This window comes from Halichoeres trimaculatus, unplaced genomic scaffold, assembly GCF_033239565.1.
Source record: "Halichoeres trimaculatus isolate MK-OKI-2021-1 unplaced genomic scaffold, fHalTri1.1 fHalTri1_scaffold_22, whole genome shotgun sequence".
NCBI classification, from domain to species: domain Eukaryota; kingdom Metazoa; phylum Chordata; class Actinopteri; order Labriformes; family Labridae; genus Halichoeres; species Halichoeres trimaculatus.
The window spans coordinates 9,643,783-9,657,177 of NW_027437200.1; the positions used below are offsets into that span (position 1 = coordinate 9,643,783).

At 40.6% G+C, this 13,395-nt stretch overlaps 1 protein-coding gene across 1 annotated transcript in view; it reads left to right on the forward strand.

The window, feature by feature from the left end:
- Nucleotides 1-13,395, forward strand: part of ablim2 (actin binding LIM protein family, member 2) — an 80,398-nt gene that overhangs the window by 49,837 nt on the left and 17,166 nt on the right. Inside the window, exons 9-16 of the mRNA XM_074661788.1 lie at nt 1,039-1,116; nt 1,215-1,358; nt 1,787-1,819; nt 3,359-3,476; nt 4,024-4,317; nt 5,762-5,833; nt 9,038-9,145; nt 11,722-11,775. Coding sequence (XP_074517889.1) covers nt 1,039-1,116; nt 1,215-1,358; nt 1,787-1,819; nt 3,359-3,476; nt 4,024-4,317; nt 5,762-5,833; nt 9,038-9,145; nt 11,722-11,775 — 901 coding nt within the window. The remainder of the gene's footprint in view (nt 1-1,038; nt 1,117-1,214; nt 1,359-1,786; nt 1,820-3,358; nt 3,477-4,023; nt 4,318-5,761; nt 5,834-9,037; nt 9,146-11,721; nt 11,776-13,395) is intronic.

Genomic DNA, 13,395 nt, shown 5'->3' on the forward strand with positions numbered 1-13,395 from the left:
ATTTAAACGTTTCTGTAATAGTACTGGGAATATATTTTGATAATGAATTGCTGTTTGGATTACAGCAGCAGTTTGAGGATGTCCTCACCAAAAATGAAGTACTTACATTCAGGACATGTGACAACTAGAGTCCTTATTTTCAGGATTTACTCAACTTGGTGCCGAGACAGAAAACAAAAATAACCCGTACACGGTATGACTCAAACTTGATTTTTGGTGACTCAACTTCAGCCACATTGGTCCCTGAAACTTTAACTATTTTTTATCTGTTTTTGACATCTTACAGCTAACATAAGATTCCAAAGTGAACGATTTTCAGGATATATTTTTATAAGGAAACAACTGATAGTACTAGAAAAACACTCAGAGTGGGCAAGACGTCCACCAAGCATATTGTGATTGTTGTGCAATACTTTAGTCCTACTTTAATGTTATACTCCCTTTCAGCAGACTGTCTGCTACAATTTGTTGTTAGTTGCAGGTTTGTACAATAATTTGTCACCTGACAGTGTTGAAAATTATGATGATCCAGTACATATTTCATATTCCAGATCTCAGTATCCAGAGTATTGCCAGGATCTGGATCGTACTTTTACATCTGTCAGAAATTATGGTGACCTTGTCTTGTATTGTTTTACAAAGCAATCTGGCCATTTATAATGGATTTATATACACATATGGTGAAAACGGTCCTATCTCACAATGATTATGAGTCCTTTAAAAAAAAAGTCCTGGATCCAGAGGGTGATCTAGATCACCTCCAAAATTTTATCACTTTTTCCTTATCCCATTTTGAACATTTCCTGAAAATTTTATCAAGATCTGTTTGTTACTTTTTGAGTTACGTTGACAAACAAACAGACAATCTCTCCCAAAAACATAACCTCCTTGGCGGAGGTAATAAATGTTCCAAACATACATTCCCAGCAAACTAGCAATGACGTACGTTTAATTTGATGCATAAAAAAAAGCATGATGCTGATCAGTGCACGCACCTATCATACTTTAGGTGAACTCATGAGTTTGTGTGTGTTTCAGGTGACCAGGACTTCATCTGAGAGCATCACTTCAGTCCCAGCCTCCAGTGCTTCAGGCTCCCCCAGCAGAGTCATCTATGTAAGACCACACCACCTCTTCACTCCACTGAAAGGCAGTATCAGCTGCTCTTTTATGTTGGTGTGAAGTAAGTTTCTTATTTATCTCTCTGCTTTCAGGCCAAACTTGGGGAGGAGATGCTGGACTACAAGGACCTGGCAGCTCTTCCAAAGACCAAGGCCATTTACAACATCGACCGTCCTGACATGCTGTCCTACTCTCCGTACGTCAGCTACCCGTCTGAGGAGAGACACTATGGAGAGGTAGACTACTGAAGCTCTTTTTATATGTTTTTCCATCTCTAGGTTAATCAAGTTCTGCTCCTTAAATTCTGTTGACAACTTTTGACTGAGTTTGGAGTCCTTCCCGTCCCTGTTTCCTTATTATTCAACATGCTATCCCTCCATCATTGCCCCTGCTTTTTAAAGTCTGTCCCAATCCTTCACCCTCACCGTCTTTGCTCCTCTCAGAATCACAACCATCCCTCTGCAGTGCAGTCACTGACTGATCTGAGCGTGTGAGCTGAATGATTTACTTCATATAGCTCCTCCATCCATTAGGAATGTCCTCACAGTGGACGTCATGACTCACTGCCGTAGAATAATCCCTCTCATGGTTGGATGGTTGACTCATATAAGCTCACATATGAGTTCGTCCTAATCATAAGCTTTCTCCCCCTCTTCATTTGCAGTCCCCCCAGCTGCTTACTCCTACTCCTACTGAGGTAATGTGATGCATGATGTGTCACTGTGGATTTCAAACACCCTCCATCTGTGATCTGATGTGTGTGTGTGTTTTTCTGTGGTGTGAAGAAAGGAGGTGTATTGATTTACTTACAGAGAGGTGTGTTTGGTTTGAAGCTGAGGTGTGCTGTCCTAATATTGTTAACTTAAATTCTTAAACATTTTTCAAGAAAATACAATCCGTGGAATACTTTTTCTGCCAAGTAACCTCCAACTAATACAGGATATCTTTTGAGCAACGTGATCAAAATATCAGACAATACTAGAATAAAGTCATAAGTTCATGAGAATGAAGTGAAAGTATAGAGGCTGTAAGATAAAGTTAAATTAATTTAGCCTATAGTTATGACTTTGTTCTCATTTATGGTGACTTTATTCTGGAAATTTGCAGGCGTTTGTCTTTAATGTGGACCTGATGCTCCATTATAGCATTGCACAATCAGAATGTGGTACACTTCAACCTGAAAAATCCTAAAAATAACTTTACCTAGTAAAAGCACTTAAAGAGCGCAGACCTCCAGGTTTGTGTGATAATTTGTTTCCTGACAGTGTTGAAAATTATGATGACCCAGTACATAGAATATTGGCAGGATCTGGATCGTACTTTTATGTCTGTCAGAAATTACGGTGACCTTGTCTTGTGTTGTTTTGCAAAGCAATCCAACCATTTATCATGGAGTTATATACACAAATGGTGAAAACGGCCCTTTCTCACAATGATAAAGAATCCTTTTAAAAAGTCCTGGCTCCAGCGGGTGATCCGGATCACCTCCAAAATTAAATCACTTCTTCCTCATCCCATTTTGAACATTTCCTGAAAATTTCATGAAGATCTGTTTGTTACTTTTTGAGCTATGTTGACAAACAGACAAACTTTCCTAAAAACATAACCTCCTTGGTGGAGGTGATAAGTTGCAAATAGGAATGCACTTGTAACAGTTCAGAGGCAATGCAAATATAAGACTTTTGCAAAAGTACAACAACAACTAAAACATGCAAATACAATAAAGAACATCAGCACAGAGGCCCTCCCTCATGTAGACTGCTCATGCAAAACTGTATTTGTTTCATGAGAGGCTCTTTTCTGACTGAAAGCATGTTTATAACGTTGTTTTTGGACTTTGGATCTTTAAATGTGTCACTGAACTTGAATCAGTCATAGTTAAAAGAGGAGTTGTACATTTTTGTGATTTTTCAGCATAACCTCCAAAATAACCTCAAGTACCCCCAAAAAGTGAGTCTTGAGGCCTTCTTTAGTTTGAGAACCATCATTCTGAAAAACATCTGGTGTGTAAAGAAATAAACTAACACTGAAGTAATCATCCATCTGTCCTCTCTTGACATCAGCTGTTAATTTTCTCTGATCTTTGGAGCGGGTCGATTTGTGCTATTAATCAGAAAATCAGCACTGTAGTCGCACCCACATTCCTGTCTGGCTCTGTGATGATGGCGTGATCTTCTGTTAGTTACTCACCAGAACACACTGACTGTGGTGTTTTACTCTGTGTTTGCGCGTCCAGGGCGATGGAGAGAAGTCACCCCGTCAGCGGAGGCCCTCCAGCCCCAGCTCCAACAGCTCCCTGGGGGGCTATGGACGCTACACCCCATCCAGATCCCCTCAGAACTACAGCCGACCAGGTATCAGCCTCAAACTCATGAATGATAAAAAGATCATTACTCATGTTGTTACTTGAACAAAAATGAGTCTGTGTCTCTTTATTTCTGTATTTAAGTGAAGTTCACTCTCAACACTTATATCCACTCCTCTTGTTGAAAGTTTCTTCATGTTTTAAAAGAAACATCTCAAATTGTTCATATCCAAACCGAATATTTCACTGAGCGCTCGCTAGAGTCTTATTTCCTTAAATAACCTTGTTAGAATCAATTGGATGAGCTGAAAACAGTACGGGTATCCATCCCTGTATAGTCTTTCAGTCTAGTTTTATTGCATTTGCACTTTCGAGTCAATGATTTGGATTGTTTTCATCTTTGCTCACACAGTAATGAGGTTTTCTTACATTTTTCGTTTGGTTATTAGATAAAAAAAATTCAATATCTTTCAGTGGGGTTAAAAATGCATCCTTCTGATATCTCTAGAAAAAAAACTCAGCCGTAAAGAAACTTTCTACCACCTGAATTTTGTCCTTGATTCAACTTGTTTCCTGTGATCTGATTGGACACTCAGGCCCAGATGTTTACCTTGGTGGTAGATACAGCAGCCAGGCCCGTGACACCAATTCCCTCCCTTTGCCTCCAAGTCTCCTGGGTGCCATTAAGTACCCCTCCACCTGGGCTAGAGACCCGTCCCCCCTCCCTCAGTACTACCCTGGAGGGGCTGAAGGAAGCAGTGGTGGTGGTGGTGGTGGTAGTGGCAAGCACTCACCTCTACCAGCAGGTGGCAACGTGAGCTTGTCTTATCAGTTAAACCCCACCACCCTGGCCATGCTGCAGCAGCACAACTACATCCCATACTTCAGAGGTATCAGAGCACGCCGAGGCTGAGAGCTGGTCAAGTACAGAGCCGGGACCACTTGCTGGGATCATTGTTGTTGTGAATGAGAACTTTTACAACAAGCACTGTTTCTAAAGTGGAACAGAAACATGCAAACCAACAGCAAGTTGTCCCTCCAATCTGTACTTGACTGAGACTGCCAGTCAGAAAGAATGGAGTGCTGTGATACGATGATTAAACTGACTTCACTTGGCATGAGCTGTGAATAAGCACCAACTTAACCACGTGGTGGAAACTCACCTATAGAGTTTGAGGATCCCTTGCTTCATATTGGACCAATGAGTTGAAAGGACCACATTCACACAACAGCTGTTATCTTGTGATGTCACACTCACAGTGGGAAGCTTGAATGTTTTTCTGTTTGATTTATTGGTAACTTCAAATAAAATGGACTTCTAAATTCAAGATATAGGAACAAAAACACATTAAATAACCAATGTGATACCATCATTCAGCCACCTCTGTGCTAACTTCTCAGTACATTTGAATGTAGGCAAAGGCAGCTAACTGTTGCTACATTAAAACCCAAGATAAACTGATCTGGGAGGCTAACAGCGTAGATCATATCACACCATGTGAATTTGTAGCATAAAATAACATAATTTTCACTCCGAATCAAATCTATTATATCCTGCCTTATCATAAAGTGCCATGCTGTATTGTGTTCAGCCGTATTCTATGTCTCTATACCTTAATCCACCATACTGTACTATACCATATCATATCATACCACACCTTTTGGTACCTTACCATACCCTACTATACCACATCATACCATATTATTCCTAACTGTATGGAACACCTTAGACCACACCGAATCTTACGATACCATATCTTACAATACTCTTACAGTACCATATCTACCATACTGTACCATAATGTATCTTAATGTACATGTCTTTCATCTGTGGACCACTCTAGGAGACCTTACACTGATATCTATGTGGACCTTAGTGAGCCACAAATAAGATACTTCCTGTACTTGACAGTGAGACACTGGTCATCCTACCTTCAATAGACTGATTGGTCTAGCTGCTTTGTCCATTTTTTAGTCCTGGCCATTCTGTTGATCTCTTACAACAAACTTATCACCCTGCGTGTAACATCTCAAGAACTGCTGTGTGATAAAGGTCTTTGAGAACCAGAACATCTGGCTTTTTGTGCTCTGCGTTTGGGTCCGTGACCCCTGTCTGATCGCTCATGAAGGTTTATTGTGTTAATTCCTGAACCAAAGCCATGAAACTACTAACGCCTGTAACGATACTACACTTCCCTGAATTCAACACCACAAACCAGTTCTGTGCACATCCCCAAAGAATGCTTTAACCCCTGCAGAAAGGCTTATCCAACCTCCTCCATTTGCTTCATCCTCTCCCCATCCCCTCCCTCACGCCTCCCCCTCACGCCTCAGGGTTCAAACAGGACCCTCTACCTGACCCCAAACCTAGGACCTCCCTGCATCTCAGTTTACCTCCTCCTAACGGTAAACACTGGTAGCCTTTCTCTTTTCTGTGTCTACCCCTCCCCTCTAGTGGAATGGTTAGAAGGTTTTGTGATGTTGTTGTCCGGTATCGTGGTGTTGTTTCATGGGGTGCATCAAGGTACGATCTTAGGCCCACCCAGAGTTCATAGTCTGCCTGCCCTGTTTGATTGTGTCTGTGGATGTGGTTGTTGTGGTGCATGGTTTAACTTGATTTGGACCTGAATGTGACATAAATATCACAGTTATCTTTCAGTGGAAGGTGAGAGTTGATTTCATTTACGTGCTTGTCTGCTCAGACTGTTGGTCTTATTGTGTGCCTGCTGTATTAATCTAATCCAAACTACTTTTTTTTTCCTGAATGATCCTTTATTTTAATACATTAGATTCAATTCATGGGTATAAACCTGCTCTTTTCTTGACGTGAATCTGGAGTATAGGCTCCATGTTTAATGACTGATGAATAGACACACTTCTGATGGATAAATGTTGACTGCATTGTCTGCAGATTCACTCAGTGGAAACATAACAACCTTTAACCAGGGTCCTGACAGACCTGGATGTTTCACTTGCAAAAGGCTTCAAGATATTTGAGTATAAGAGTACGTCATTACAATTTAATGAACAAATAATGAATAAAGTGGCCCCGAGATCCTACTGGACTGTCTTAAACCATTTTGGAAGTCCCCAAATTCGTATCTGTAGTTTTTTTTTTCTTTTATTGGTATCTTACTGTAGCCTGAAAAAGAATAGCTCAAGTGTTTTTCATTAAAAAGGAAAGACATAAGGAACTAAAGAATCCAATGTCAGTGTTGCAAAAGACTTTACAATGCAACGAAACAGTCTGTAATTTAGAATCATGACAGATTCTTAATGCAAAGAAAGCTCCCGAGACTGTAGCACAACCACAGTTTTCCAACATGTGCTTGCCTGGACCATCTCTGATTAAAGGAGGAGGAAACAGCCGGGGATTCCACTCCAACATTTGCACATAGAATCACGAACATGCGGTCCAGGGTTTTTTTGGCTGTTCTTTCCATGGCAGGGTGGAGAGGCCGATTGGAGCTCTCCTCTCTGGTGAAGATGAAAGAAAAGACAGAGAGCTGAGGGATGAAAAAGCCTGAGTGACGAGCTGTAATTTGGGGTCTGTTTGCCAGTTGCAGTGGCATGTAACAGAGAGCACTACTGGCCTTTTCAGGCCCTATCTGCTCCTAACATGCCGTGAAGAAGGTTATTTGTTTTCATGCAACAGGCTTGAATGAGTTCTCAGGTTTCCTTAGAGAGGATTTGTGCAACAAGGCTGAGGATTAATCTCTAAACCTCTTCTTCTTGTGTCATTGCCCTTCTGTCAAGAAATGGCATCAACCTGGAGTGTGTTTTGTAATCTGTTCACATAAATCTTAATGCATCTCCTCCCTAAACTCTCCAGTCTGCCAGCACCTCCTACGTTAGCTGCAGATGTTTGTGAGGAGGATCTGCCCTACATTTAGCACTGCACTAACAGTACTCTAGTGTGTGTGTTTAAGAGCATGTGTGTATGATAGTGTGTATGTGTAGGAGATCACGCAGACCAGCATTAACAGACCTGCGGTGCGTGTCAGTGATCTCATCCACTTGCATCCAGATTGCTGCCGATGGTTGAGGAGGAGAGGAGTGTGTGTTCGATCAGCCAACACTCTGTCTCATGCAGGCTCTAAATCTCTCTGTTTCTTCACAAAGCTCTGGATGTAGAGTGTTTATTACTTTTGGCTTTATGGGTGTCAGTGACTCCATCACCCAGCCGGCCTGTGATGTAAGTCAGTGGGGTGGGTTGGGATCAGAGATACAAAACTCATATATGCACGCATAGCTCTCAGTCCTGAAACGAAACACTCCCACACTGGACAAATTGAGTATCTAGTCAAAGTCTTTTCACTGTGTTAAATCACTCAAGATCAGAAATTTTGTTTTAAAACTTTTAAGTGATGAGAGCAAATGTCTAGATTATGAAAACCATTATCTGGCACCATCATGAGATATCATCATGATAAGTAGATCTTTTTCACTATGTTCCCTTTGCTTTGTACAGCTTGACCAGACTCTTCTCACTCTTGGCACAAGCTTCTTTTCCACTGCAGAGAACACCTCCTTAATATAGACATGACCCATGAAGAGGCTTTATTCTGTCCCCCATGGGAAACATGGATTTAAAGTATCAATGCTGAATGTTCAGACTAAACATATGCAGGTTTTCAAACCTCTACATAGAGGTTGTAGAAATTCCTGAATCTGTCAGTTAAAAGTTCAAAACGCTCTGTTTCAAATGTAGCATGAGATCTTCACGACATCTAAACCAGATTTTCATGAAAACTTTCTTTGAACTAACTGAAATAATTAGGTCATCACATGATCTCTGGTTTTTGACATATTGGAGGTGTGGCCCTCGAACACCAAGGTCTATCCATGGTTCCGCCCCCTCACAGGCTTCCAGAGAGCTGACCAATCAAAAGGGAGGGGTTTAGTGCAGCAGGGAGCCTTAAAGAAACAGGAGTTTTTTTGAGCTGTAGATCATGTGAAGATACTAAGGTGGCACCAGAGGAGCTTGAGTTATTTCGTTGGTGTTGTTAGAATTTTAACCAAAGTTAAGGAGGAGTTACAGTCTGTTGTAGGGTAACACTCAGTAATGAAAAAATTACAAGTTTCAGTAGATTTTCTGTCAGGGTTATATATGGGATTTTCTACTGAACACTTGGAGCAAAGATATGGTTTCTTGGTTGGTTTCTTTGGTTGTGTTTGAGAACAGTAAATAAAGTTGGAAATAAAAGCAGGAGAGGCAAGGCTTTCCTTGAAAAATGGGTGGTCTCTATTCATGGCAATGAGAGGAGCTAATTAGAGTGGTTTGGCAGCATGACTTTAAGAGGAGGTGTAAGGTTAGTAAGGAGTTTCCAGGAGAAAGAAAACAAAAATATGAAGTAGGTTTGTGTCTCATCACTTAACAGGGCTGTGGGGTCTTCAGTCAGAGCAAACAGTGTAAACAGTGAACGGCTGGGTTATGAAGTCACCTGAATCATTGTAATAACCGCTGCTTCCTTTTTTTGTTGCCCTCAAAACAACTTACTAACTTGACGCTGCCTTTTTGCCTCCCCCCAACACCCTTTGTTCCCCTCCAAACCCCGTCCCTTCTGCCTCTCACATCCGCCGCTTGCTGACTCCTTTCCCCAACTGAAGGTAGTGAAAGTGGTCGGAGTACCCCCAGCTTATCCACCTATTCTGATGGCAAATCCCCCTCCTCTACTTCTACATACGTGGCTGCTCCCCGGCATTTCCACATACCAGGTAGGCAACACCCGCTCTGCTTGGCCAGCAACTTATGTTTTCTGATGTGTTCATAAATATCTCACAGAGCAGGAGTAAACCATAGTCTTATAACTCAACCAGAAGTTAGAGGTCTGATAAACAACACATTAACATAACAGCTAAAAAAAAGTTTCCATGATCCTTTCTTTGGATTTGTAAGGTGAAATCTCCATCCAGTGGAGGTAAAACAATTGCAGAACTTTATTTTGTTATCTGGTACTGATTGGCTGAACAAACCGATCAGTTTTGGCATCAGAGACTGTTATTTTCCACTGTATTCAACTCATTTCTTCTCAGGTGCGAGAGTAAATCTAGGGAAGCTGTTGACATGTTTCAGATAAAACCACGATAAATTTAATGTTTTATCTTAGCTTGCTCATTTTTAGATGATTGTTTTTCTTGAAAGGTATATAACAGGCTTTTTATGTCTTTATTTAATGAGGACTGAATGATGGGTGGATCAGGAAACAGGGTTTGAGTGGAGAGTGGAAAGGAGTTAAGGAGCTACAGGCTAACTACTTCAGGGCTAAAGCTTCATGGAGGGTGCAAATGAACCGCTAGAGTACACTAGTGCCCTGTTTTACATGAAGTTTGTGCTCTAAAGGCCCAATTCACAAATTGATGGCAGCTCAGCTTTTGTGCCCACTTATGTTGTATGAGCGTGATTGAATGCTCCATTTAGATTTCATCTGCCTTCATATGCAAATAAAACACTGCAGCTGACAGCAGCGTGCAGTCAGAGTGAAATTACACAGTCTGCTAAGAATTGATGGTGACTATGCTGCAGTACATTTCTGGCTATGTTTTTTTTTATCCATATTTTAGCTTATTCCAGGAAAAAAGTTCAGTCAAAAGGTAAAATTTGTATCATATCTGCCTGGAACCAGCTTACGCCTCCACTCTCCGCTCATCGTCTGTATGTGGACAGGTCTGGGCCCTGTGAGGATGAGTGTGGAGCACCATGCAGCAGAGAGCGCTGATGCTAACAGTTCATCTGCACATTTCAGCAATACTAAAGAGCAGACTGCACAGGGATGCAGAACTTTAAGGGCCTGTTTAGGTTTAGGTACAATAGGCTTTCTATTTTTTTCTAAATTCACTGCCAAGAGTTACATTTCAGACTCTGCGAACAAAATAAAAAAAAAAAAGTTCCCTTTTTTTTTTTTCAAACTTGAAGATGGTCATTTTAACATGCAGTCCATCAAGTAGTTTTAGTCAACACCAATTTTTTTCTTCAAGAGCAGAAACTGTGGTGCTGCAAATTCTGGTTTTGCAATTACAAGACACAAATTTCAAAAATGCTACAAGAGGTTGTTGCCAAACCTTTACGATGAGCTAGTCAAATCCTTGTTTTAACAATTAACAATGTTTTTGGTTGTCGGGACATAAGATAAATGTGAATATTTTCTGATGTTATATAAAAATGTGACAGTGCTGCAGATCTTTAACATATTGAGACATAGAACTATTGTGAGTTGGTTCAAGATTTAAGGAAAAATAAGCTCCTTAATTCACCTAAATCACCCGTTTTTAAGATCTAGGTCTTTTTGTATCAGAGGTTTGTGTACAACTTGAATCCTTGATTTTATCTCTTTTTCTGACATATTTCATCCCCAGGACTGTTTCATTGGCTGTATTGTTTTCATCACTTAGGATTAAACTTACTTTTTATTTCTACAGACGGGACATTAAACTCCAAACCCTTTGCTCCTTTCTGTCTCTCATGAACTGAAAAAAATCTGTGTTACCCAGCATATTGTTCCCATTGACGTTCACGCTGTCAGTCATACAGAGGAAAAGAAAAACTCCATGTTGGAAGCATTAAGTGTGAAAAAAAGCAGAGTGATTATCCACTTAATGGCTTTCAGAGTCATTGTCCTTATTGCGTTTAAATGGATATTGTTTCAGATGCTGGCAGGCTCTGAAACAAGCCGGGGGGATAACCCAGATGTGTTGTTTTTCTGTTGTGAGTCATGTTTCTGCTGTGGTTTATGTGCGACAGTTTATACTAAGTGTTTCTGTCAGAGGCCTGTGTTGGTCCGCTGACATCAAGACGGGTTCAGTGAGCCTGAGGGGGAAACATTCTGTCTCTGTTCCTCCAGAGACGCTTAATCTATCAGCACGGATCATACATCAAGGCTCATTTTAACTTTAACATATCGTTTTAATTATCAATGTTGTTTGGATTCATCTGAAATCACCTAAAAATGCTAATTCATGAAGATTGAAGCTCGGGGACTATTTGTTGGTTTGGAGATTTTACTATAATTGAACTGTTCTGCATCAAATAACTTTCTGTTCAACAAACACAAATGATATTTTTGGACTTTTTTGCATGAATAATGAAGATGCTGTTTTCCTGATAATAAAATGACAAATGTTTTGAAATCATGCTATTCTGCGCTCCTCCTCCCTCTTTGCTTCTTCAAAATGACCTCATCCTTCAATAACTGCTAACTCATGCTACTTTCTCCCCATTCTCTCTTTCCTTCTCTCCCTCCTTCTCATGTTGGCTTTGTCCATTTTCTTTCCTCTGCATCTGTTCCCATCTTCAGAGACTACGGTCAAAGATAATATCTATAGAAAACCCCCCATCTACAAACAGCATGGTACAGTCTACTTCCTCTTTAACACGTCCTTCTCTGGTCTGGTCTCTGCACGATGTGTTGCATGTCGCCTGTCAGTCATCGCATCAGCCCAGTCCACTCCCCCTTTTCCTCTCCGGTCTGCAGATGTCTTGTAGAGTCTACAGATCTCCATTCATGGTCCAACATTTAGATTCTGGGTCGTATTTTTGACACAAATGGACAAACAAATCTTGATTTTTGCAACACAAGCCAACCAAACATTGGCCTGCCTCTGATAGCAGCTGTCTCTCTCTGCAATAAACTTAAATACATAAATGATGCATTCTGGGAGATGGCTAATAAACACACAGCTGGTTCAGACCGGACTGAATGATTACGTTTTATTCCAAATTTTCTTTTGGCGTTTCTGCTTTTTCTGAATTGGACACACATGTTGCGTTTCAGTGTGGTCAGCAGATTTGCTCCATTGTTTGTTAGGCTGTAACTCAGATCTCTAACTTAATCCATGGGTTTAGTGCCTCAGTGTACAGTGGCCCTGAAAGTCAAAACATGACAGTTTTCCAACAGATCAATAAAAATTATGGAGAAGACATTTTACATGACAAGGCAGTTTAAAAAAACAGAGACGTGAAAAAAGTAAACGAGTGAATAACAGTTCTTACCAATCAACAGAAAAGATTAGGAAACACATTCCACTTAAACATCTCCAACCACACATTTCACACGACATAAAAAAATCAAGGAGCTCAGTGTTTTTTAAAAGATGAACATCAAAACAAACACCCCATTATTAAAGCAGTGGCTGCTATTAAACCTGTTTGTAAAACTACACCTTGAATAAAAGGGCTTAAAAATCAAACAGGAGATGGTATCACTGCCACATGCTGCAGCAGTATCATTAACTCAGTTTTAAAACTTTATCAGATTTGTTTATCTGAAACTAGTTTTTAAATGCTTGGAAAATTTGCCCCAGGAAATTTTGCTGCAATTTTTTTTTATCGGATGAAACCATAGACCAGGGGTGGCCAACCTGTGGCTCACGAGCCACATGTGGCTCTTTGCCTTTCAGTGTGTGGCTCTTCGATCCATTCATAAAAATATAAAGCTATGAGTAGTGGTGTGCCTATCAATCTAAAATATTGATGTACTGATGCCAATATTGGGTTCAGTATTGATCAATGTTTGGGTGTACAGGTTGATACTTAAGTTTCAGTTTCTCTTCTCTAGTACGAAATTTAAACACACTAACAAACACAGTAAATCTCGTTTTGAAAATTGGAAATGTTTTGATTATCATTTTATGTCATTTCGTTTATGTGTAAGAGGAAGTGTGTTTGTAAGACCACGTGTGTGATGTGGCTCTTCGTAGTACCATGGTCATTTTTGTGGCTCTTGGTCTCAAACAGGTTGCCCACCCTTGCCATAGACTGTATAAAACATGGACGCAATCTACCCGGCGTTTTTCTGAAATGGAAAATGAAGCATATCGGCTACAACTTCAAAGGCTTTGCATACAGCTATGGAGCGCCTGACGGTCACGTGACCCTAAGCTGTGCCTGTGATTGGGTGAGCTAACGATCTTAATATCCTCTGAACGGCCCAGTTATAACAAAATTCACCCCCCGTACAGTGGGTGCCGAT